This window comes from Cervus canadensis, chromosome 9 (genome assembly GCF_019320065.1).
Source record: "Cervus canadensis isolate Bull #8, Minnesota chromosome 9, ASM1932006v1, whole genome shotgun sequence".
NCBI classification, from domain to species: Eukaryota; Metazoa; Chordata; class Mammalia; order Artiodactyla; family Cervidae; genus Cervus; species Cervus canadensis.
This window is the reverse complement of record NC_057394.1, coordinates 18,483,798-18,509,361: the sequence shown is the minus strand read 5'-3', so window position 1 is coordinate 18,509,361 and position 25,564 is coordinate 18,483,798. Positions and strand designations below refer to the sequence as shown.

General features: G+C 41.9%; 1 protein-coding gene across 1 annotated transcript in view; it reads left to right on the top strand.

Annotated features, from left to right (window-relative positions):
• The first annotated feature begins 228 nt into the window (after positions 1 to 228).
• The window catches only part of LOC122447588 (ATP-binding cassette sub-family C member 4-like), a 337,265-nt gene continuing 311,929 nt past the window's right edge, over positions 229 to 25,564 (top strand). Inside the window, exon 1 of the mRNA XM_043478283.1 lies at positions 229 to 308. Within this exon, the coding sequence (XP_043334218.1) occupies positions 235 to 308 (74 nt within the window). The 5' untranslated portion in view covers positions 229 to 234. The remainder of the gene's footprint in view (positions 309 to 25,564) is intronic.

The following is a 25,564-nucleotide window of genomic DNA, read 5'->3' as shown; positions in this document are numbered from 1 at the left end:
TCCGCCCCGGGCACTCCTCAGCTGTGGCAGAGGCGCGTAGCGGGCGACCTGGAGCGAGGGCGGGGACGGACAGGCAGCTGGCACTCCGCTCCCAAAGACGCAGGTGGTTCTCAGTTCGCGCCAAGCAGACCCGCGAGGCGGCCAGGTCTCCAACGTCTCTGTCGGGCCCTACAGGAACAGCGGCAGCGACTGCAAGGACCGCCACGACCCGCAGCCGCACCCTCGGCCAGCAAGATGTTGCAGGTGTTCCCGGAGGGGAAGCCCAACCCGCTGCAGCACGCGAACCTCTGCTCACGCCTGGTATTCTGGTGAGCGCACTGCCTGAGCTGCAGGCGCTTTTCCCGTGACCGGGGGTCGGGACGAGGGAGCGCTTTCCGCTGGCGCTCCTACTGCCCGCCTTCTTGCTTTTGGTGGAGCCCTCCCACGCCGGCTGCGTGATTTCTGCCTGCGCCTGGGCGAGCGCGGCGGGCGGGAACCTGACGGAGGTGGGGAGGGTGCCAAGGCCCTGGTGTCTGGGGCGCATCTCATTTCACTCGAAGCCCCGCTGGCCTCCAGTGCCCGGGAGCGGGAGTCTGGGACGCTGCCCTGGGAGAGTCAGCGCCCAGCTGGAGGACTGGATCCCCACACTCCATCCTTAGCCGGCTTCCCCAGTTAGAGCTCCGGAGTTCGCAGTTCTGAACTAAAGTTGCACTCGTTTACCCTCCAAGCAAGCAGCTTATGAACAGCTTCCTTTATCTAATTAGGGCCCTGGACTGTTGTTATCTTCCAATAATGTCCCCGCCTTTCCCCATATTCCTTAGGTGACAGCTGAGTTCCAACTTCACCCGGCCCCTTCTTCCCTGTGTCTATGACCATGTCTCCCTCTCTCCCGGTACACCTGTTACTGTACATCCCGGTATTTGGTTGTGGCAAATTTCATGTGGGTGAAAAACAGTTATTTTGTATTTAATTAATGCAAACAGTATTCTTGAACACATTTTGCCTTTGCCTGGGACACACAGCCCCGACTGAAGAATCTATTTGGCCAGCCCCTTTTCTTAATTTGGAGTAGGAAATGGCAACCCACTCCAGTGTTCTTGCCTGGGGAATCCCATGGACAGAGAAGCCTGTCCATGGCTGTCAGGCTCCAGTCCACAGGGTCGCAAAGAGTCGGACACTACTGAGCGACTGAGCATTTCCTTAATTGCTAGTAGTTCTGCTTTCTCCTTTGAGGACAACTCTGGGGATGGGGTCCCTGAAGCCTGTGGGGTCTTACCTCTAGCCTTTAGGGAAGTGGTACATGGTCTTGAAGCAGGTGGTCCTGCTACCTAGTTAGACCTCCTTCTCCTTGCCCCAGGACAGGCCAGTAAATTGGGAGAGGGGTTGTTTGGGCAAGGGTTAGTCACTTTATTTGGAAAGTCAGAAGTCTGAGTAGACTGCAGATTAATGTCCTAGAAAACCATCTTACCAAGATCTGTACACTAGTTTCTTTTATAGAACAAAAAGGAGGGAAGTGAGGAGGTAAAGTAGAAAGGCCATTTGTTGTTGAGTTGCTAAGTCATGTCTGACTCTTTTGTAACCCCATGGACTGTAGCCCGCCAGGATCCTCTGTCCATGTGATTTCCCAGTCAGGAATACTGGTGAGGGTTGCCATTTCCTTCTCCACAGGATCTTCCCCACCCAGGGATCAAACCCACATCTCCTGCATTGGCAGGTGGTTTCCTTATCACTGAGCCACCTGGGAAACCCCCAAAGGTCCTAAGTTACTGCAAATATCTCCTAGTTTCCTCTGAGAGGGGATGTGTTAATATCTTTTGTCCTGCAGCCATTCATAGATGGTCTGGGTCAGGATGTTTCCTGTGAGCTAAACAGAGGTATTTTAATTTAACATTAAGACTTGAGGGGCCATTATGTATACTTTGAACTATAGACATCCCTTTCCTGATCAGCTTGTAGCAAAATCAATAGAATACAAAAGCTAAAATAAAAGAAACAGGTCTAACATGAAATCCAATTTTTTCTTCACTATTATGGTCCTGCCCGGGAGTCCTTTGTTCTTGAAAGCACTGAAGGTCCTTGAGCTGGGAGGAAACATAGATGAAAAAGGGCTCAGAGGTGAAACTCTTCTCCCACTCTCTTAGGCCATGCTGTAGGGCCTGCTGGGATTTTAGTTCCCCAACCAGGGATTGAACCCACACTCCCTGCAGTGGAAGTTCAGACTCTTAACCATTGAACCACCAGGGAAGTCCCTGAAACTTCAGGTTTTCCATCTAGTAGCTGAGGCTATTAACTAGGTGGGTCTCAGCCTTTGGGCTTTGATCACACTTTGGTAATTATTAGATTTTTTGTGCTGAGAACACAATCTTCTCATCTTTCCTACATATTCTGATATTTCCTTTTTATGGGACCACCTAGGGGACCCCAGGGGGATCCATGTTAGACCTGTTGGCCTAAGATGGATTCCATGTTAGACCTGTTTCTTTTATTTTAGCTTTTGTATTCTATTGATTTTGCTACAAGTTGATCAGGAAAGGGATGTCTATAGCTCAAAGTATACATAATGGCCCCTCAGGTCTTAGTGTTAAGGGGATGGGAGTTCTTATGCTTTTTTCCATTGTGGTGTTCAGTTTGTGTAGCTGCCTCTCTGGGTCATTTGGTGGCCCTTAAGGAAAGAGGGGCCTAGAGGAAGGAATATGGATGCAGTTACCTTAAATGGTAACAAAGTAGGCAACTGTCTCCTTAACTTCAGGCAGTGCTACAGTCAAAATCTTGGCTTTTTCTGCCTACTGATGCCAAATAAAAAAATATGGAGACAGAGTTTGGAGGGAATAGAAAGATGGCTTTAAAAATCAGCCAGCAGAGGGGAGAACACAGCAGGCTAATGCCTCAAGAACTATGTACCCCCACCCCGGGGAACCAAGAGACTTTATATAGCTTGGCTCTTGTGGTCTTAGGGTAAATGATAAAGTTCAAAGTAATGATGTTTTTGGGCTTCCAAGGTGGCGCAGTGGTAAAGAATTCACCTACCAATGCAGGAGATGCAAGACAGGTGGGTTTGATCCCTGGGTCAGGAAGATCCCCTAGAGTAGGAAATAGAAACCCACTCCACATTCCTGCCTGGAAAACTCCGTGGACAGTGGAGCCTGGTGGGCCATAGTCCATGGGTTTGCAAAGAGTTGGACATGACTGAACATACACAGCACAATGAAGTTTTTGCATTTTTTTCTTACTGCATTATTTCAAAACAGTCGCAGCTGGCATTAGGCAGCATGGTAACTGGGGTCCACTTGTCTCTGATTTTTGGCCTTCAGTCTTCTTTCTGAAATGTAAACAACTGTAAAGGGTAGTTTTCTGTAAGAGAGGTCAGGGAGAGCAAATACCAAGTGCAGGGTGTAATTTACCTAGTATTAGAGGGTGATAGGTTAGCTTCTGGTTACACTACAGGTTAGTAACAGTTAAAGTAAAACTAGAAGTGATTAACTCTTTCAGGCCTGTCCATATTTCTTCCCTAGACTCTTCACTGTTCTTCTTACTTCCCTTGTTTTCAGGAGAGGAAAAACTTCGTTTCTATTTTTTTTTTTTTTTCATTTATTTTTATTAGTTGGCGGCTAATTACTTTACAATATTGTAGTGAGTTTTGTCATATATTGACATGAATCAGCCATGGATTTACATGTATTCCCCATCCCGATCCCGCCTCCCACCTCCCTCTCTACCTGATCCCTCTGGGTCTTCCCAGTGCACCAGGCCCGAGCACTTGTCTCATGCATCCAACCTGGGCTGGTATTTTTGCTGCAATAGCAGGGAGGGAACTCTCCAAGCATGTTCTGTTTGTGAGTTTCAAAGTGCATGTGCTTGGAAATGGGAAGGTGAGGACTTCTAATTTTGGACTAGGAAACTGTGACCCTGAGAGACCTCTTTGAATTGTTTGTTTGATATTTAATAGTAATAACACTGCTGCTGCTAAGTTGCTTTAGTTGTGTCTGACTCTGTGTGACCCCATAGACGGCAGCCCACCAGGCTCCCCCATCCCTGGGATTCTCCAGGCGAGAACACTGGAGTGGGTTGCCATTTCCTTCTCCAATGCATGAAAGTGAAAAGTGAAAGCGAAGTTGCTCAGTCATGTCCGACTCTTCATGATCCCATGAACTACAGCCTACCAGGCTCCTCCGTCCATGGGATTTTCCAGGCAAGAGTACTGGAGTGGGTTGCCATTGCCTTCTCCAGTAATAACACTAGCTGGGATAATTAAGTATGGATGATCAAAGCTCTGTTCTATCTTATAATCCCCCTAGCGGGTATTTCTGCAAAGCTGGGAACTCTTCAGTTTCCATTAATAAAAGGAATTTGTATTTCTCCCTGTACCTTTGAAATGGGAATCTAAGTTCTTGTTCATGGAGCCCAAGAATGAACTTCATGAACATGCAAACACTCACGGTAGCAAACAAGCAGGATTTATTTTAAGGTAAAGAGAAGTACAAAGCCCCAGCATAGACACATAGAGGGTGGGTGAAGTGCCCAAAAAGGTGAGAATTATAGCAGTTTATGTCTTTATTAGTATTGATCTGTTCCTTTTTGGTTGGCTCGTGTCCCTGACATATGTAATCTCTGACCAATCAGTTTGAAGGCCGCTATGTACAGTTTGTCATCTTTATGGTTTTTATTGATCCCCAGTTTTTCAGTTTTTTTTCAGACATTGAGTTGCCATTCCTGTGATTCTTTCTCATGACCCCAGGCCACTGTTTAAGGACAAGATGTATGGGTTAAGAGTTAATGGTCCACCTGATATTTTTCTTCTTGATAAATTAGACAGCAGTTAATGATTGTCCTGTCTTGGGTCTGGATATTTCATGACCAACCAGACTGAGGTGGCATTCTTTTGGATGCCTGGAAATTGGAACAACAAGTATAGCTTTAGGTTAATGGAGTGAGATGTTTATTTGAGAGAGTTGCAATTAAAACATGGAACCGAGGTCTCAGACCTACACTGATTGCCTAGCTATTTCTACCTCACCTTGAGAGGTAAATAATCTACTTGGGCTCTCAAGGGGAAAAGAATAGAGAAAGTCCTTTAAAATATATTTTTTAAGCAAGATATTTATATTTATTTATTTATTTGGCTGTGCTGGGTCCTTGTTGCTGCATGTGAGCTTTCTTTAATTGCAGTGAGCAGGGGCTGCTTTTGAGCTGTGGTGCATGGGCTTCTCATGGAGGTGCCTTCTCCTCTTGTGGAAGGCAGGTTCTTGGGCATGCGAGTTGTTGTGGCAGTCAGGCTCAGTAGTTGTGATGCTCAGGCTTTGTTGCCCCACAGCATTTGGGATCTTAGTTCCTGGACTAGGGATCAAACACCTGTTTCTTTTCTTTTTTCTTTTTTTCTCATTTATTTATTTGTTTTTAGTGTGTAAACCACATGTTTTAATGAGTTATATAATTTTATAATAAATGATACACATCAAACCTACTGAAAGATGTTTTAGGGAAAATTAGTATAATTAATATATTCAGCTGGCAACAGAGCTAAGATAAAGCTACCCTGACCTTTTATATTTAGATATCTCTTCTTTTCTTCCCCCCAATTATTTTTATTAGTTGGAGGGTAATTACTTTACAATATTGTAGTGGTTTTTGCCATACATTGACATGAATCAGCCATGGATTTACATGTGTTCCCCATCCCGATCCCTCCTCCCACCTCCCTCCCCATCCCATCCCTCTGGGTCGTCCCAGTGCACCAGCCCTGAGCACTTGTCTCATGCATCCAACCTGGGCTGGTGATCTGTTTCACCCTTGATAGTATACTTGTTTCAATGCTATTCTCTCAGGACATCCCACCCTCGCCTTCTCCCACAGAGTCCAAAGTCTTTTCTGTACATCTATGTCTCTTTTTCTGTTTTGCATATAGGGTTATCATTACCATCTTTCTAAATTCCATATATATGTGTTAGTATGCTGTAATGTTCTTTATCTTTCTGGCTTACTTCACTCTGTATAATGGGCTCCAGTTTTATCCATCTCATTAGAACTGATTCAAATGAATTCTTTTTAATGGCTGAGTAATATTCCATGGTGTATATGTACCATAGCTCCCTTATCCATTCGTCTGCGGATGAGCATCTAGGTTTTCATGTGTTTGCTAGGCATCTGTATGTCTTCTTTGGAAAAATGTCTGTTTAGTTCTTTGGCCAATTTTAAAAATTTATTTATTTATTTATTTTTTGGGCTTTTAAAAAAGTTTATTTATTTTTTCACTGGAGGATAATTGCTTTACAATGTTGTGTTAGTTTCTGGGGTACAACAACACAAATCAGTCATGGCTATGCATATAACCCCTCCCTCTCACTTCATAACACCCCCCCCATTGGCCCATTTTTTTTTTTTTTAAAATTTTTTTTTCCAGTGGGTTTTGTCATACATTGATATGAATCAGCCATGGATTTACATGTATTCCCAATCCCGATCCCCCCTCCCACCTCCCTCTCCACCCGATTCCTCTGGGTCTTCCCAGTGCACCAGGCCCGAGCACTTGTCTCATGCATCCCACCTGGGCTGGTGATCTGTTTCACCATAGATAGTATACATGCTGTTCTTTTGAAATATCCCACCCTCACATTCTCCCACAGAGTTCAAAAGTCTGTTCTGTATTTCTGTGTCTCTTTTTCTGTTTTGCATATAGGGTTATCGTTACACCTTTCTAAATATATATATGTGTTAGTATGCTGTAATGTTCTTTTATCTTTCTGGCTTACTTCACTCTGTATAATGGGCTCCAGCTTCATCCATCTCATTAGGACTGGTTCAAATGAATTCTTTTTAATGGCTGAGTAATATTCCATGGTGTATATGTACCACAGCTTCCTTATCCATTCATCTGCTGATGTGGCCCATTTTTTGATTGGGTCATTTATTTTTATGGAATTGAGCTTCAGGAGTTGCTTGTATATTTTTGAGATTAATCCTTTGTCTGTTGCTTCGTTTGCTATTATTTTCTCCCAATCTGAGGGCTGTCTTTTCACCTTACTTATAGTTTCCTTTGCTGTGCAAAAGCTTTTAAGTTTCATTAGGTCCCATTTGTTTATTTTTGCTTTTATTTCCAATATTCTGGGAGGCGGGTCATAAAGGATCCTGCTGTGATTTATGTCGGAGAGTGTTTTGCCTCTGTTCTCCTCTAGGAGTTTTATAGTTTCTGGTCTTACATTTAGACCTTTAATCCATTTTGAGTTTTTTTTTTAATTTTTAAAAATTTTTAAAATTTATTTTTTTAAAGGTTTTTTTTCCCTTGTATTTTTATTCATTGGAGGCTAATTACTTTACAATATTGTAGTGGTTTTTGCCATATATTGACATGAATCAGCCATGGATTTACATGTGTTCCCCATCCCGATCCCCCCTCCCAACCTAGATGCCCATCAGCAGACAAATGGATAAGGAAGCTGTGGTACTTATACACTATGGAATATTACTCAGCCATTAAAAAGAATTCATTTGAATCATTTTGAGTTTATTTTTGTGTATGGTGTTAGAAAGTGTTCTAGTTTCATTCTTTTACAAGTGGTTGACCAGTTTTCCCAGCACCACTTGTTAAAGAGTTTGTCTTTTTTCCATTGTATATCCTTGCTTCCTTTGTTGAAGATAAGGTGTCCACAGGTACATGGATTTATCTCTGGGTTTTCTATTCTGTTCCATTGATCTATATTTCTGTCTTTGTGTCAGTAGCATACTGTCTTGATAACTGTGACTTTGTAGTAGAGCCTGAAGTCAGGCAGGTTGATTTCTCCAGTTCCATTTTTCTTTCTCAAGATTGTTTTGGCTATTCCAGGTTTTTTGTATTCCCATACAAATTGTGAAATTATTTGTTCTAGTTCTCTGGAAAATACCGTTGGTAGCTTGATAGAGATTGCATTGAATCTATAGATTGCTTTGGGTAGTATACTCACTTTCACAACATTGATTCTTCCAATCCATGAACAAGGTATATTTCTCCATCTGTTTGTGTCCTCTTTGATTTCTTTCATCAGTGTTTTATAGCTTTCTCTGTATAGGTCTTTTGTTTCTTTAGGTAGATATACTCCTAAGTATTTTATTCTTTTTGTTGCGATGGTGAATGGTATTGTTTCCTTAATTTCTCTTTCTATTTTCTCATTGTTAGTGTATAGGAATGCAAGGGATTTCTGTGTGTTAATTTTATATCCTGCAACATTACTGTATTCATTGATTAGCTCTAGTAATTTTATGGTAGAGTCTTTAGGATTTTCTATGTAGAGGATCATGTCATCTGCAAACAGTGAGAGTTTTACTTCTTCTTTTCCTATCTGGATTCCTTTTATTTCTTTTTCTGCTCTTATTGCTGTGGCCAACACTTCCAAAACTATGTTGAATAGTAGTGGTGAGAGTAGGCAACCTTGTCTTATTCCTGACTTTAAGGGAAATGTTTTCAATTTTTCACCATTGAGGATAATGTTTGCTGTGGGTTTGTCATATATAGCTTTTATTATGTTGAGGTCTGTTCCTTCGATACCTGCTTTCTGGAGAATTTTTATCATAAATGCATGTTGAATTTTGTCAAAGGCTTTTTCTGCATCTATTGAGATAATCATACGGTTTTTATCTTTCAATTTGTTAATGTGGTGTATTATATTGATTGATTTGCAGATATTTAAGAATAGTTATATTCCTGGGATAAAGTCCACTTGGTCATGATGTATGATCTTTTTAATATGTTGTTGGATTCTGTTTGCTAGAATTTTGTTAAGGATTTTTGCATCTATGTTCATCAGTGATATTGGCCTGTAGTTTTTTCTTTTCTTTTTTTTTTTATTAGTTGGAGGCTAATTACTTCACAACATTTCAGTGGGTTTTGTCATACATTGATATGAATCAGCCATAGATTCACACGTATTCCCCATCCCGATTCCCCCTCCCACCTCCCTCTCCACCCGATTCCTCTGGGTCTTCCCAGTGCACCAGGCCCGAGCACTTGTCTCATGCATCCCACCTGGGCTGGTGATCTGTTTCACCATAGATAGTATACATGCTGTTCTTTTGAAATATTCCACCCTCACATTCTCCCACAAAGTTCAAAAGTCTGTTCTGTATTTCTGTGTCTCTTTTTCTGTTTTGCATATAGGGTTATCGTTATCACCTTTCTAAATTCCATATATATGTGTTAGTATGCTGTAATGTTCTTTATCTTTCTGGCTTACTTCACTCTGTATAAGGGGCTCCAGTTTCATCCATCTCATTAGGACTGGTTAAAATGAATTCTTTTTAACGGCTGAGTAATATTCCATGGTGTATATGTACCACAGCTTCCTTATCCATTCATCTGCTGATGGGCATCTCGGTTGCTTCCATGTCCTGGCTATTATAAACAGTGCTGCGATGAACATTGGGGTACATGTGTCTCTTTCAGATCTGGTTTCCTCGGTGTGTATGCCCAGAAGTGGGATTGCTGGGTCATATGGTAGTTCTATTTCCAGTTTTTTAAGAAATCTCCACACTGTTTTCCATAGCGGTTGTACTAGTTTGCATTCCCACCAACAGTGTAAGAGGGTTCCCTTTTCTCCACACCCTCTCCAGCATTTATTGCTTGTAGACTTTTGGATAGCAGCCATCCTGACTGGCGTGTAATGATACCTCATTGTGGTTTTGATTTGCATTTCTCTAATAATGAGTGACATTGTGGCATCTTTGTCTGGTTTTGGTGTTAGGGTGATGGTGGCCTCCTAGAATGAGTTTGGAAGTTTACCGTCTTCTGCAGTTTTCTGGAAGAGTTTGAGTAAGATAGGTGTTAGCTCTTCTCTAAATTTTTGGTAGAATTCAGCTGTGAAGCCATCTGGTCCTGGGCTTTTGGTTGCTGGAAGATTTCTGATTACAGTTTCGATTTCTGTGCTTGTGATGGGTCTGTTAAAATCTTCTATCTCTTCCAGGTTCAGTTTTGGAAAGTTATACTTTTCTAAGAATTTGTCCATTTCTTCCAAGTTGTCCATTTTATTGGCATATAGATGCTGGTAGTAGTCTCTTATGATCCTTTGTATTTCAGAGTTGTCTGTTGTGATCTCTCCATTTTCATTTCTAATTTTGTTGATTTGGTTCTTCTCCCTTTGTTTCTTGATGAGTCTGGCTAATAGTCTGTAAATTTTATTTACCTTTTCAAAAAAACCATCTTTTAGCTTTACCTTTTCAAAAAACCAGCTTTTAGTTCAAACCCCTGTTTCCTGCACTCGCAGGCATATTCTTAACCCTGGGATACCAGGGAAGTTTTGACAGAAAGGCCTTTTTAAATTCAAGCAGAAAAACTTGAGATCTCTGGTTCCATGCTTATGTAAAAATTAATTCATAAATGAGCTCTACTTAATTGACTTAGAAGTAAACCCTTACAAGTTAAATACTACTTGCAGATCTTTAAAACATTGGCCAAATATATTGCAGGTTCATATGATCTGGGGAAAATTTAGTTCTGAATCATGTACTATTGAAGCTAACTTAAGCTTGTTAGTTTGATTAACATAGGCACTTGTCAACAAGAAAAATAACTTGATATGATAAAAGGCAAACTCTATAGCAATACTTATGTTTTGAAGCTGTCATCTCAAATCTCTCCAGATTTTGATAACCTGAAACTAATGTTGAATGATAAGAATTCATTGACTATCTGTGCCATTTCAAATAGGAGAAAATATTGGAACATTTGTTGCTGGGCAGGTCTAAGTTTCCCTACCTTTGTTTGCCTTGTTCGGAAAGGAAAACTAAACCATAGGTTTCCAATCAGGAAGAGCTGGTATGACAAACAGTTCACAATTACTTGCCACTTGGTTTTCACTAGGAATTAATAAGATTTTTAAGAGTTGAGGATTCTATTTTAAATATGTGACTAAAGCTGCTAAAAATAATAAAAAAAACATTTCAATATATAATAGGTAATGTATTTTGAGTAGAAAAAGGAGTTTTGTACATGGTTGAGCTGAGGTTAGGTTAAAATTAATTAAGTGGATTTTGTTATTAAAAGTAGGCTGGTACAGGACGAGACTTGTTTCCACTCTGCTAAGAAAATAAGTTTTACATAGAATACTGCTTTTGATAACAGATTTTGTGAACTTCCTTGCCTTTAAGCAATCTGTATTTGTTTGTAAATATTCACAGTGACCTAGGATTCTGTTTTTAAAAAAATCATTTACTTTTGATTGGAGGATAATTGCTTTACAGTATCATGTTGGTTTGTGCCATACATCAGCATGAATCAGCCATAGGTATATATATGTCTCCTTCCTCTTGAACCTCTCTCCTACCTCCCACTGCATCCCACCCCTCTAGGTTGACACAGAGCACCAGTTTGAGCTCCCTGAGTTGTCATACAGTAAATTCCCACTGGTTATCTATTTTACATGTGGTAATATATTTGTTCCCATGTTATTCTCTCAATTAGTCCCATCCTCTCCTTCCCCCACTTTGTTCACAAGTTTGTTCTCTATGTCTGTGTCTCTACTTCTGCCTTGCAAATAGGTTCATCAGTACCATCTTTGTAGATTCCATATACATATGCATTAAAATATGATATTTGTTTTCCTCCTTCTGACTTCACTCCACATAACAGGCTCTGGGTTCATCCACCTCATTAGAATAGCCTCAAATGTGTTCCTTTTTATGGCTGAGTAATATTCCATTGCATATATGTACCACAACTTCTTTATCCATTCATCTGCCGATGGACATTTAGGTTGCTTCCACTTCCTATCTATTGTTAAGACTGCTGCAATGAACATTGGAATACATGTGTCTTTTTCAGTTATGGTTTTCTCAGGGTACATATCCAGTAGTGGGATTGATGGGCACAGTGGACTATGATTCTATCTGACCAAATGTTTTGAAAACATTTTTATATTTTTTACAAACTTACTACCAAATTCCAAAGTTCTTTTGACTTCAGCTAACTTTTGGTTGCTTCAGAGAGCCTCTGAACCATCTCAGAGAAAAAAATTTTAACTAGGATCGCTTTGTATGTTAAATTACACAGGAAGCATTGTCAGATGAATGTTAACCCCCTCAGATTATATAGTATGGGAAAATATTATTAATATAAATATATTAATATAAACATAAATCAATATAAATATTAATATAAGCATAAATATTGATAAATATAATTAATGAATATATAAATATAAATATAACATAACAGAAATTATATATAGGTTCTAAAATTTGAGTATCTCCTGATAAAATGTTACTAGTCATAATTCTAGTTATTACATTATAATTAGGTGTTTAACTGTGCCTTTTAACTCTGCTATTCATAGATAGTTCTGATGCTTTAGCAAAAAAGTGCTTCATCTTCAAGAAGCTTCATAGGGCTTTTTGACAAGTGCACATCTCTTATAAATTTCAAACGATACTGCTGAACTGGTACCACATTAAAAATCCTAATGGAAAATTTGATGGCTTCTAAAGAAATTAACAAAGGTATTGATTACCAAGTAAACTGGTGAATGTGGTTATAATGTTTATTTATTTATTTATTTTTTCTTTTCTGGAATGTTATTGGTTTTGATCTGTTTTCCAGATATAGGGAAGTCCTTCCCCTCAAGTTACTCACGACTTATAGCAATTTGGTAAATTATCCCTCTGTGAATAAAATGAAACAGTTTTCCTTTTTTTTGAGGTGGGGGGCTGGTTCCTCCAGGAACTGGAGACTTTTGGGTTCTAAGCAGCCTTACTTACTCTGCATATAAGTTAAATTAGCAGGGTGACGATATACAGCTTTGATGTACTCCTTTCCTGATTTGGAACCAGTCCGTTGTGCCATGACCAATTCTAACTGTTGCTTCTTGACCTGCATACAGGTTTCTCAGGAGGCAGGTAAGGTGGTCTGACATTCCCATTTTTTAAGAATTTTCCAGAGTTTGTTGTGATCCACACAGTTAAAGGCTTTAGCATAGTCAATGAAGGAGAAGTGGATGTTTTTGCAGAATTCTCTTGCTTTTTCTATGATCACAGATATTGGCAATTTGATCTCTTGTTCCTCTGCCTTTTTAAAATACAGCTTGAACCTGTGGAAGTTCTTGGTTCAGGTGTTGTCAAAGCCTGACTTGGAGAACTTTGAGCATTATTTTGCTTGTGTGTGAGATGAGTGCAATTGTATGGGTCTTCGTTTACTTGGCCAATTATCTCGTTTCTTTCGTCACACTTGACTGGTCCTTGAACCCTCCCCAAGATTATGCCAAGATGGATCCCACAGCAGACGCCTATAGGTGCATGTCTATACTTATTATGGGATGAAGTTCCCTCCCTTTTTGAACTCCAAGGAGCCTTCTGTGCATGTGTGGAAGGGAAAGTTTTCCTTGACCTCAGGAGTGGGCACCTTATCTCTTTGCTTTAGCAGAGCTCAGCTTTTACCACTAGCTTTGGTGTTGGAGTGTTTGGGTGAGAACAAAGCTTGAATTTTACTTCTCTTGAGAAACACCAGTTGTCTAGCCTGGGGTCCATCTATCTCCTACTTCAAACTGTCCACTTACAAAGGGAGTACAGATGTGGAAACTGCCACTGGTGTCAAGACAGACTCTCTGGAGGCTCTTGTCAGAGAAGCTGATGACATGACGGGGGATGTGAACTGCCTGAGGGCTGAGATGGTTTAGGCTTTCAGTAACTAGTGATCATGAAGGTATCAGTCAGTTCAGTTCAGTTCAGTCGCTCAGTCGTGTCCGACTCTTTGCGACCCCTTGAATCGCAGCACACCAGGCCTACTTGTCCATCACAAACTCCCGGAGTTTACTCAGACTCATGCCCATTGAGTCAGTGATGCCATCCAGCCATTTCATCCTCTGTCGTCCCCTTCTCCTCCTGCCCTCAATCCCTCCCAGCATCAGGGTCTTTTCCAACGAGTCAACTCTTCGCATGAGGTGGCCAAAGTATTGGAGTTTCAGCTTCAGCATCAGTCCTTCCAATGAACACCCAGGACTGATCTCCTTTAGGATGGACTGGTTGGATCTCCTTGCAGTTCAAGGGACTCTCAAGAGTCTTCTCCAACACCACACTTCAAAAGCATCAATTTTTCGGCACTCAGCTTTCTTCACAGTCCAACTCTCACATCCATACATGACCACTGGAAAAACCATAGCCTTGACCAGACGGACCTTTGTTGACAAAGTAATGTCTCTGCTTTTCCATATGTTGTCTAGGTTGGTCATAACTTTCCTTCCAAGGAGTAAGCGTCTTTTAATTTCATGGTTGCAGTCACCACCTGCAGTGATTTTGCAGCTCCCCAAAATAAAGTCTGACACTGTTTCCACTGTCTCCCCATCGATTTCCCATGAGGTGATGAGACCAGATGCCATGATCTTAGTTTTCTGAGTGTTAAGCTTTAAGGCAACTTTTTGACTCTCCTCTTTCACTTTCATCAAGAGGCTTTTTAGTTTCTCTTCACTTTCTGCCATAAGGGTGGTGTCATCTGCATATCTGAGGTGATTGATATTTCTCCTGGCAATCTTGATTTCAGCTTGTGCTTCTTCCAGCCCAGCATTTCTCATGATGTACTCTGCATATAAGTTAAATAAGCAGGGTGACAATATACAGCCTTGACATACAAATGTTTAATTTCAAACTAAGATTCTTTACATTATTTTCAGAATACCATATGTATTAATCTTGTTGTTTTTCACTAGCAGTCAGAAATCCACATGTTGTAAATGGAGGTTGGGTGAGCTCGCCAGGGCTCTTTCTCTGTTTCCCTTAAGCATTTAGTTTGATGAGTTTTGGCAATTTTATGCAATAACTACAGCTCCAAGCAAGATATAGAACAGACTATAGGTGCATTAAAATTTACAACTAATTCCTTATAGTGGAATAAATAGTATAACAAGTATAAGTTTATCTCCTGTAGTTTATTCTTGATTTTTTTGATCTTTATAGTCCTGCATCTGGTCAGCCTGAGAAGTGTCAACTAGTGTCCATTCAGGTGTTTCAAGTGGATAATTTGTCCTTCAGAGTCTTCCAGGTGTTCCCCAATGTGTTGACTCCCTTTCTCTGTTGACCCAAAGCACATAGACTATCAGATATTTCTCCAGCAAAGGTGGGTTTATGTGGGATAAGCAGAGAATTGCAATTTAGTGTCTGCAACCATGGTGAGTCACATGCAAGTCCCCAAAGGGTAAGGGAAGGAGAACTCTTTTATAGAGGGGAAAGGAAGTTGGGAGGGTTATTGTGGTCCATAACTTTTTATTGGCTGAATCCTTGAAAGGAAAGAAAAGTCTTTCTTCTTGCTGTTGGACTTTGCTAGTGTTGTAGGTGTGACATCCCACTTCTGGTCTTCTGACTATTTGAGGCTTTGTTTACACCTCATTGTCTGTCTCCCAGACTTTGTCTTCTCTGTGTGGTGTGGATCACCTTTATCCTAATCTTGCCTATGACTTTGTTACTGTAAACAAATTTGTGTGCTTTAAGTAAGGGTAAAAGAATTTAAGTGTCAGAGTTTGGAGCAGATCAAGGTTTATTGCAGGGCCATGAAAGGAGATGGCTAGCTTCTGCCTTATTCAAACCCCAAAGTCCCCAAAGGGTTTCAGCAAAGTGTTTTAAAAGGCAAGATGAGGGAGGGACATGGTTGGTTGGTGCAAACTTTTGGTGTCATAATCCTTTGTTCTTGCTGCTATCCATAGGCCATATCCATAGGCTATGAATTTCTTGTGAACCTCCAACAAGACAAATATTATTCTCTGTTTTGCAATTTTAAAGTCTCTGTATGACTGGAAAAGTGCTATATCCTCAAAGATCAGAGCCTTGAGAATGGGCTGTCCATTATATTTCAGGCTATAGGCAATGTTCTTAACTCTATGCAAAAGCAATAGAATACAGAGATTAAAGTAAAGGAAACAGATCTAATATGGAGTTCTTCCCTATTACAACTTTTTGATGGGGCCAGGGAACCCTGTCTTATCATGAAGATATCTCCATGGATTTCTTCTTTGTGAAAGATAAGCCCCTGTAGACATTTTCTGTGTTTCTGTGTCCACCATGGGTGAAGATGGATGCCTGCAGTACAGTGGAAAAGTGTAGGCTACTGAATGACTGGACACTGGTCTTATTTTGGCCCTGCAAATTCTGTGTGGCTACATGTGAGTGAAAGCCTTAGCTGGCTTAAAATTAGGAGGATGGGGATGATCTTAATGTATTCACCCATTCCAGGGTTAAGGCCTCATGCTGTTGGGGTTAGGGATACCTGAAGACAGGAAGGTAACTTTTAGATCCCTATAAAGATTAATAGGGCTTCCCTGGTGGCTCAGACAGTAAAGAATTCACCTGCAATGCAGGAGACCCAGGTTCTATCCCCAGATGAGAAAGATCCCCTGGAGTAGGAAATGACAACCCTCCCCAGTATTCTTGCCTGGAGCATCCTTTGGAAAGAGAAGCCTGGTGGCTACAGTCCATGGGGTTCAAAGAGTTGGACACACCTGAGCAACTAACACACACACAAAGATGAATGCTTTTAAAAATCTCTTATATTAGGTATATATCTAGAGATGACATTACTGATAATCACACCTATTGAATGCCTCATGAGGGCTCAGAATTTCTGTTACCATTTTTACATATGTCTTATTTAATCCTCAAACATTCCTATGAGGCAAGCATCATATGAATACTTACTTTACAAATAAGGAAATATATGTCCAGAAATTGTGGGCAGCTTTTTAGGAGCCTCATAGCTGGGAAGTCTCTGTGCCCTAACTGCAACTCTACTTACATCTTCAGCACACACTGAGGCTAGCAGCCATCAGGCTCCTATTTACCTGGCTTTAACTCCTGCAGGTTGAGCGAATATTAAGTGAACATGCTAACTCGATCTAGCAGACATTTAAAAGTCATTTTAGTGACTGAATATGCTCTTTATATAGGCATGCATCTGGAGCATGTTTTCCTACTTTATTACGGGTGACTTTTGATTGCTAGGGGGGTTGTTGGCATCCTTATCCATTCAGTCCTGAAGGCATCCAGCTATCAGTGCTCCTTGACTTCTTCACCTTCATCTGCTGACATCAAATCCTATTGATCCAACTTTGGACATGCCCTTGGAGTCACTCATTCATTCAGTAACTGTTTCCTGAGTGTGGATGTGTGGGGCCCACAGGGAAGGAAGCTTCTGGAGTTTGTGTTCCCCGCCACCCCCCCAACTCCCCCCATCCCTCTTCAGTCCTCACCTAACACTTTTGGCTTCTCTTATTCCCAATGTGTATTTCTGCTACCAGTCTTTCCCTTAAAACAAACCCATGCCATCACTTGCTTAAAAACCTCTCCCACCTCCTGCTCTCAAGAGTAATTCTTTAGCCCTATCCTTCAAGGATTCTTCTGAATCTGCTTTCTGATCCTTATCTTCTATCCTTTCTTACACAGTTGCACTTATGATGAGTTGAGGCAGATCTTTTAACTATCCTGTCTTTGGAGGGTTATCAGAGCCAAGATTGGGGTCCTGCCTGCTGAAAGGCATGTCCCTCTGAGTGAGCTATTGGATTACTAGGGCCATGGGAGTGAATGCAAGATAGCAGGCCAATGCCCATGTTGTTTTTCCCAGCACCATGGCCAGAGGCTCATTTATACAACACTGCGCCCTCATCCTGGTTGGGTAGTACAGTGGAATGGCACCCCATCTGAAGCCAGATTCCCCGAGTACAGATCTGACCTCTGCTGCTTACCTGATCATCATACCCACCTCATCAGATGGTGAAAGTGAAAGTGAAGTCACTCAGTCGTGTCTGACTCTTTGTGACCCCATGGACTGTAGCCTACCAGGCTTATCCGTCCATGGGATTTTCCAGGCAAGAATACTGGAGTGGGTATACTGGAATGGGTTGCCATTTCCTTCTCCAGGAGATCTTCCCGACCCAGGGACTGAACCCAGGTCTCCCACATTGTAGGCAGACGCTTTACCGTCTGAGCCACCAGGGAAGCGTTAAATGAACCAGACACACTGGTGAAACATTTAAAATAGTGTCTGGCAGGTAAGTAAGTAAGTAAGTGTTAGTCAGTCAGTCGGGTCTGACTCTTTGTGACGCTATGGACTGTAGCCCACCAGGCTCCTCTGTCCATGGGATTCTCCAGGCAAGAATAGTTGAGCAGGTTGCCATTTGTAAATGGTAAATACTGAAAGATAGTTATGCCACCTTCCTTTTATTTCTTAACAATTGTAAGATAACATTTTCTTCTGTAAATTGCCATGGTTTATTTCCCAAATGGATTAAACATGTAAAATTATGAATCCCATTTCTTACTCATAGGATTATAATCTCTTGTGGTTATGTTGAGGTTGGGTTGAAGAAAGAAGTGTCATCCTGAAATCTGAATTTTTAAACTTGTTTCATGAGTGATTCAGATGCTAAAATTTTGGAACCACTTCTCAGGTCTTTCTTAGCCCTCAATGTCCATTTCTCTTTTAGAGCAAGGTAGGAGACCAAGGGTACTGTTATGGTTCTGATTCTCTGTTGCAGTGAAACTACTTTGTATTATACAATAATGATGGAAAAAAGTCCTTATACACTTGTTCAAACCTATAGAATGTGCAACACCAAGAGTGAACTCTAATGTAAGCTGTGAACTTTGGGTGATAATGACAGATCAGTGTAGGTTCATTGTTTATAACAAGTATACCTATCTGATGGGCGTTGTTGATAATGGGGGAGGTTGTGCATATTTGTGGGGAAAGAGTATGTCAACTGAAAGTAAAAACACACAATCTAAAAGTTAAGGATTACGTTTTAGTTAGGTAGACAAAACTGAGGACTTAAAGTCCATGTGGCCTCTCAGATAGCTCTGAGAGACATCTCTGAAGAGGTAAGGGAGGCACCAGGTTATATAGGAGTATCTGCAAAAGAAAACTGTTAGGAAAAAATGCCGCGGGAGGAAAAAAGCCGCCTCTAAGGACCGGTGGTAAAGGCCTTTATTAAGCGTCGCCCTCGGGCAGAACTCCCGGGGGCGGGTGAGTGAGGAGATGAAGGGAGTCTGCGAGGTATGAGGGGTGGGGAGGGGTTTTATAGTCAGGGCCTGGCGTCCAAGCCAGGTCTTCCCATATAAGGAAGAAAGCGCGGGCTACAGCGGCGGTTGGTGTCCAAGGGCTCCATGTCGGCACCCGATTGGACCAGGCTGCAGGGGGCTGGCCCCTGGAAGTTTAGCCAGCCTCCGGAACTTGCCTGCGGCACTTTTCCGGGGCATGCCTCAACATGCCTGACCTTTCAAAAACTCCAGGTTGTTGGAACACCAAAAGATTACAGTTAATTAAAGAAAATCAGATACCCAAAGTTAAGGAACTTAGCACTTTTCTGTGTCTGGGAAGATATAAGATGCAAGTGTGGGCCCATTGAAATCATTTCTGTGATATGCACCTCAACAATCTGGGGCTTATATCCTATACTTTCTCTTCTTAAGTCTTCTCAGGGTGTGCCATCAGGGGTGGTTGTGGCAGCTGACTGCTAGATGGGGGGTGTTTTGTTCCTATCCTGAGTTCCCTCAGGGCACACTGTTGGGACAACTATAATGTAGTGACTTGAGGACTGCAATATCTTTTGTTTACTGATATGGCAGGCAACTTTTTTTTGATAGATATATGGGAACTCTCTGTACTGCTCAGTGTTGCTGTGACTATATAACTGTGCTAAAAAAAAAAAAAGTTTGTTGAAACAAAAAGGGCATATTACTGAAAGCAAGTTTATGTACCTGACACATAGTGAGGTCAAACAGTACTAAAATACTGAAGTTTGAAGCAGAAAAAGGTTTATTGCAGGGCCATGCAAAGAGACAGGTGACTTGTGCCCCTCAAACCCTAAATTTCGCAGAGTTTCAGCAAAGCAATTTTAAAGATCAGGTAAGGGAAGGGGCTTGCAGGGTATATAATCAGCTCATGCACAGTTCTGTGATTGATTGATGGTATCACGGATTAACATTATCAATCTTTAAGCTTCAGGAGGCCTGGAGGCTATATGCTCATAGTATCAAGTAGTTAATATCTTCCTTTGGTTGGGGGGTGGGGTGGGGTTCAAATTTGTAAAACAACTCAGGAATGTACATCAGATACTGTTATCTAGGTACTTTAGAGAGGAGCTAAAAAGGAGGATATGGAGGAAGGGCTTGCCCCAGGAAGGCCCCATGGATCCTGCTTGATTACAATACCCCTTTTCTCTTCAATACTCCTCAATCTTGAGGAAAACAGGTGTTGGACAAGAAAAAGGAACTATTTTTGGATAAAGAGTTTAATCATAAACTCAACAGAGGAACTAGGTTTTAGGGGAACTTGGTTTCAATCTCTAATCCTATCACAATTCAGTTCAGTTGAGTCGCTCAGTCGTGTCCGACACTTTGCGGCCCCATGAATCGCAGCACGCCAGGCCTACTTGTCCATCACAAACTTCTGAAGTTTGCTCAAACTCATGCCCATTGAGTCGGTGATGCCATCCAGTCATCTCATCCTCTGTCGTCCCCTTCTCCTCCTGCCCCCAATCCCTCCCAGCATCAGGGTTTTTTCCAACGAGTCAACTCTTCGCATGAGGTGGCCAAAGTATTGGAGTTTCAGCTTCAACACCAGTCCTTCCAATGAACACCCAGGACTGATCTCCTTTAGGATGGACTGGTTGGATCTCCTTGCAGTCCAAGGGACTCTCAAGAGTCTTCTCCAACACCACACTTCAAAAGCATCAATTTTTCGGCACTCGGCTTTCTTCACAATCCAACTCTCACATCCATACATGACCACTGGAAAAACCATAGCCTTGACCAGACGGACCTTTGTTGACAAAGTAATGTCTCTGCTTTTTAATATGCTATCTAGGTTGGTCATAACTTTCCTTCCAAAGAGTAAGCGTCTTTTAATTTCATGGTTGCAGTCACCACCTGCAGTGATTTTGCAGCCCCCCAAAATAAAGTCTGACACTGTTTCCACTGTCTCCCCATCGATTTCCCATGAGGTGATGGGACCAGATGCCATGATTTTAGTTTTCTGAATGTTGAGATTTAAGGCAACTTTTTCACTCTCCTCTTTCACTTTCATCAACAGGCTTTTTAGTTCCTCTTCACTTTCTGCCATAAGGGTGGTGTCATCTGCATATCTGAGGTGATTGATATTTCTCCTGGCAATCTTGATTCCAGCTTGTTCTTCTTCCAGCCCAGCGTTTCTCATGATGTACTCTGCATATAAGTTAAATAAGCAGGGTGACAATATACAGCATGATGTACTCTTTTTCCTATTTGGAAGCAGTGTGTTGTTCCATATCCATTTCTAACTGTTGCTTCCTGACCTGTATACAGGTTTCTCAAGAGGCAGGTCAGGTTGTCTGGTATTCCCATCTCCTTCAGAATTTTCCACAGTTTATTGTGATCCACACAGTCGAAGGCTTTGGCATAGTCAATAAAGCAGAAATAGATGTTTTTCTGGAGCTCTCTTGCTTTTTCAAATATCCAGCGGATATTGGCAATTTGAACTCTGGTTCCTCTGCCTTTTCTAAAACCAGCTTGAACATGTGGAAGTTCTCAGTTTACTTCCAGAATGGGTGAATTTAACTCAGATGACCATTATATCTACTACTGTGGGCAGGAATCCCTTAGAAGAAATGGAGTAGTCATCATAATCAACAAAAGAGTCCGAAATGCAGTACTTAGATGCAATCTCAAAAACGACAGAATGATCTCTGTTCGTTTCCAAGGCAAACCATTCAATATCACGGTAATCCAAGCCTATGCCCCAACCAGTAACGCTGAAGAAGCCGAAGTTGAATGGTTCTATGAAGACCTACAAGACCTTTTAGAACTAACACCCAAAAAAGATGTCCTTTTCATTATAGGGGACTGAAATGCAAAAGTAGGAAGTCAAGAAACACCTGGAGTAACCGGCAAATTTGGCCTTGGAGTACGGTATGAAGCAGGGCAAAGGCTAATAGAGTTTTGCCAAGAGAATGCACTGATCATAGCAAACACCCTCTTCCAACAACACGAGAAGACTCTACACATGGACATCACCAGATCGTCAACACCAAAATCAGATTGATTATATTCTTTGCAGCCAAAGATGGAGAAGCTCTATACAGTCAGCAAAAACAAGACTGGGAGTTGACTGTGGCTCAGATCATGAACTCCTTCCTTATTGCCAAATTCAGACTTAAACTGAAGAAAGTAGGGATAACCACTAGACCATTCAGGTATGACCTCAATCAAATCCCTTACAACTATACAGTGGAAGTGAGAAATAGATTTAAGGGACTAGATCTGATAGACAGAGTGCCTGATGAACTATGGATGGAGGTTCATGACATTGTACTGGAGACAGCGATCAAGACCATCCCCATGGAAAAGAAATGCAAAAAAGCAAAATGGCTGTCTGAGGAGGCCTTACAAATAGCTGTGAAAAGAATAGAAGTGAAAAGCAAAGGAGTAAAGGAAAGATATTCCCATTTGAAAGTGGAATTCCAAAGAATGGCAAGAAGAGATTAGAAAGCCTTCCTCAGCAATCAATGCAAAGAAATAGAGGAAAACAACAGAATGGGAAAGACTGGAGATCTCTTCAAGAAAATCAGAGATACCAAGGGAACATTTCATGCAAAGATGGGTTCGATAAAGGACAGAAATGGTATGGACCTAACAGAAGCAGAAGATATTAAGAAGACGTGGCAAGAATACACAGAAGAACTCTACAAAAAAGATCTTCATGACCCAGATAATCACGATGGTGTGATCACTCACTTATAGCCAGACATCCTGGAATGTGAAGTCAAGTGGGCCTTAGGAAGTATCACTACAAACAAAGCTAGTGAAGATAGTGGAATTCCAGTTGAGCTATTTCAAATCCTGAAAGATGATGCTGTGAAAGTGCTGCACTCAATATGCCAGCACATTTCGAAAACTCAGCAGTGGCCACAGGACTGGAAAAGGTTAGTTTTCATTCCAATCCCAAAGAAAGGCAATGCCAAAGAATACTCAAACTACTGCACAATTGCACTCATCTCACACGCTAGCGAAGTAATGCTCAACATTCTCCAATCCAGGCTTCAGCAATACGTGAACCGTGAACCTCCAGATGTTCAAGCTGGTTTTAGAAAAGGCAGAGGAACCAGAGATCAAATTGCCAACATCTGGTGGATCATCGAAAAAGCAAGCGAGTTACAGAAAAGCATCTATTTGTGCTTTATTGACTATGCCAAAGCCTTTGACTGTGTGGATCACAATAAACTGTGGAAAATTCTGAAAGAGATGGGAATACCAGACCACCTGACCTGCCTCTTGAGAAACCTGTATGCAGGTCAGGAAGCAAAAGTTAGAACTGGACATGGAACAGCAGACTGGTTTGAAATAGGAAAAGGAGTACTTCAAGGCTGTATATTGTCACCCTGCTTATTTAACTTATATGCAGAGTACATCATGAGAAACGCTGGGCTGGAAGAAGAACAAGCTGGAATCAAGATTGCCAGGAGAAATATCAATCAACTGAGATATGCAGATGATACCACCCTTATGGCAGAAAGTGAAGAGGAACTAAAAAGCCTCTTGATGAAAGTGAAAGAGGAGAGTGAAAAAGTTGGCTTAAAGCTCAACATTCAGAAAACTAAGATCATGGCATCTGGTCCCATCACTTCATGGGAAATCGATGGGGAGACAGTGGAAATAGTGACAGACTTTTTTTCGGGGGGGGGGGGGGCTCCAAGATCACTGTAGATGGTGATTGCAGCCATGAAATTAAAAGACACTTACTCCTTGGAAGGAAAGTTATGACCAACCTAGACAGCATATTAAAAACAGAGCTATTACTTTGCCAGCAAAGTCCGTCTAGTCAAGGCAATGGTTTTTCCAGTGGTCATATATGGATGTGAGAGTTGGACTGTGAAGACAACTGAGCACTGAAGAGTTGATGCTTTTGAAGTGTGGTGTTGGAGAAGACTCTTGAGAGTCCCTTGGACTGCAAGGAGATCCAACCAGTGCATCCTAAAGGAGATCAGTCATGGATGTTCATTGGAAAGACTGATGCTGAGACTGAAACTTCAATACTTTGGCCACCTCATGCGAAGAGTCAACTCATTGGAAAAGGCTCTGATGTTTGGAGTGATTGGGGGCAAGAGGAGAAGGGGATGACAGAGGATGAGATGGCTAGATGGCGTCACCATCTCGATGCACATGAGTTTGGCTGAAATCCGGGAGTTTGTGATGGACAGGGAGGCCTGGCGTGCTGCGATTCATGGGGTCGCAAAGAGTCGGACACGACTGAGCGACTGAACTGAACTGATGGGTTTGGTATAGCTTTGGGCATCCTGTCTTTTAATGCTCAGGGTTGTGTTCCTGCTTTGCTGGATAATTACAGTGGTATGTCTTGCTCTGGAACTAGTTGACTCTTGGGTGGAGCTTGGTTTCAGTGTAGGTATGGAGGCTTGGATAAGCTCTTGTCTATTAATATTTCCTGGAATCACGAGTTCTCTGATATTCTCAGGTTTTGGATTTAAGCCTCCTGACTCTGGTTTTCAGTCTTATTTATACAGTAGCCTCAAGACTCCTTTCATAGAGAATGGGCTGCCTTTCTGGATGCCTGGTGTCCTCTGCCAGTGTTCAGAAGTTGTTCTGTGGAAGTTGCTCAGCATTCAAATGATCTTTTGATGAATTTGTTGGGGAGAAAGTGGTCTCCTGGTCCTACTCTGCCATCTTGGGACTGTGCTCTGAGGCTATGCAGTTTTACAAAAGAATCTCAAACGTCTTAGGTTTAGAGTCTGAGGGTCAAACAGCTTCCAGTTATCAAGGATATATCTCAAGGGCATCTGTGGGGAAGTGGAATTTTTATTTTTCCTCCCTCATCTGAAAGTAATGACAGGAAAAGCTAATAGGATCCCATGAATGGACTTTCCTGGGCTGACACTTATCCTTCCCAGCACTGGGGCAAGCTGAGAGCTGACCCTCCTTGTGTCAAGATGCAGATCCCTGGGCAGGTTGAGGCAGGTCAACCTCCTGGGATCCCAGGAGTGGAGTTAGGCATTCCCAAGGTCTCCAGCATGGCTAGTGCTAAGTAGGATTAAGGGGTTGTGATCTGAGAGCCAAGCATCCCTTGGTCCGGACATGGATGCCAAGGAAGCTCGAGAGACTTCTTGGGATCCCCTTTACTGGAATTGGGTGTCCCCAGGACTTCCAATAGAAGAGTGTCACATGGAATGGATGAACTGGTCAGACTTGTCGCCAGTTTTTCCACCTCAGTTGGAAATAAATACCATGATGTAGAGCAATCTAAGCTTATGCCCCGAGACTGGAAACCTGCTGGAATAGCCGCAAATCTTTTTTTTTTTTTCACAAATCTAATTGTGTATTGTCCTGAAGGATGTAACCCACTGTTTTTAATTTTTTTTAAGAAAAATTTTCTAAGAGTCAACCAGTTAGAGCCTTGGAATGGAGAAATCCATCAAGGTAACCCAGAAAGTGAAAGAAAGTGAAGTGACTCAGTCGTGTCCGACTCTTTGTGACCCCATGGACTGTAGCCTACAATGCTCCTCCATCCATGGGATTTTCCAGGCAAGAGTACTGGAGCGGGTTGCCATATCCTTCTCCAGCGGATCTTCCCGACCCAGGGATTGAACCCGGGTCTCCCGCATTGTAG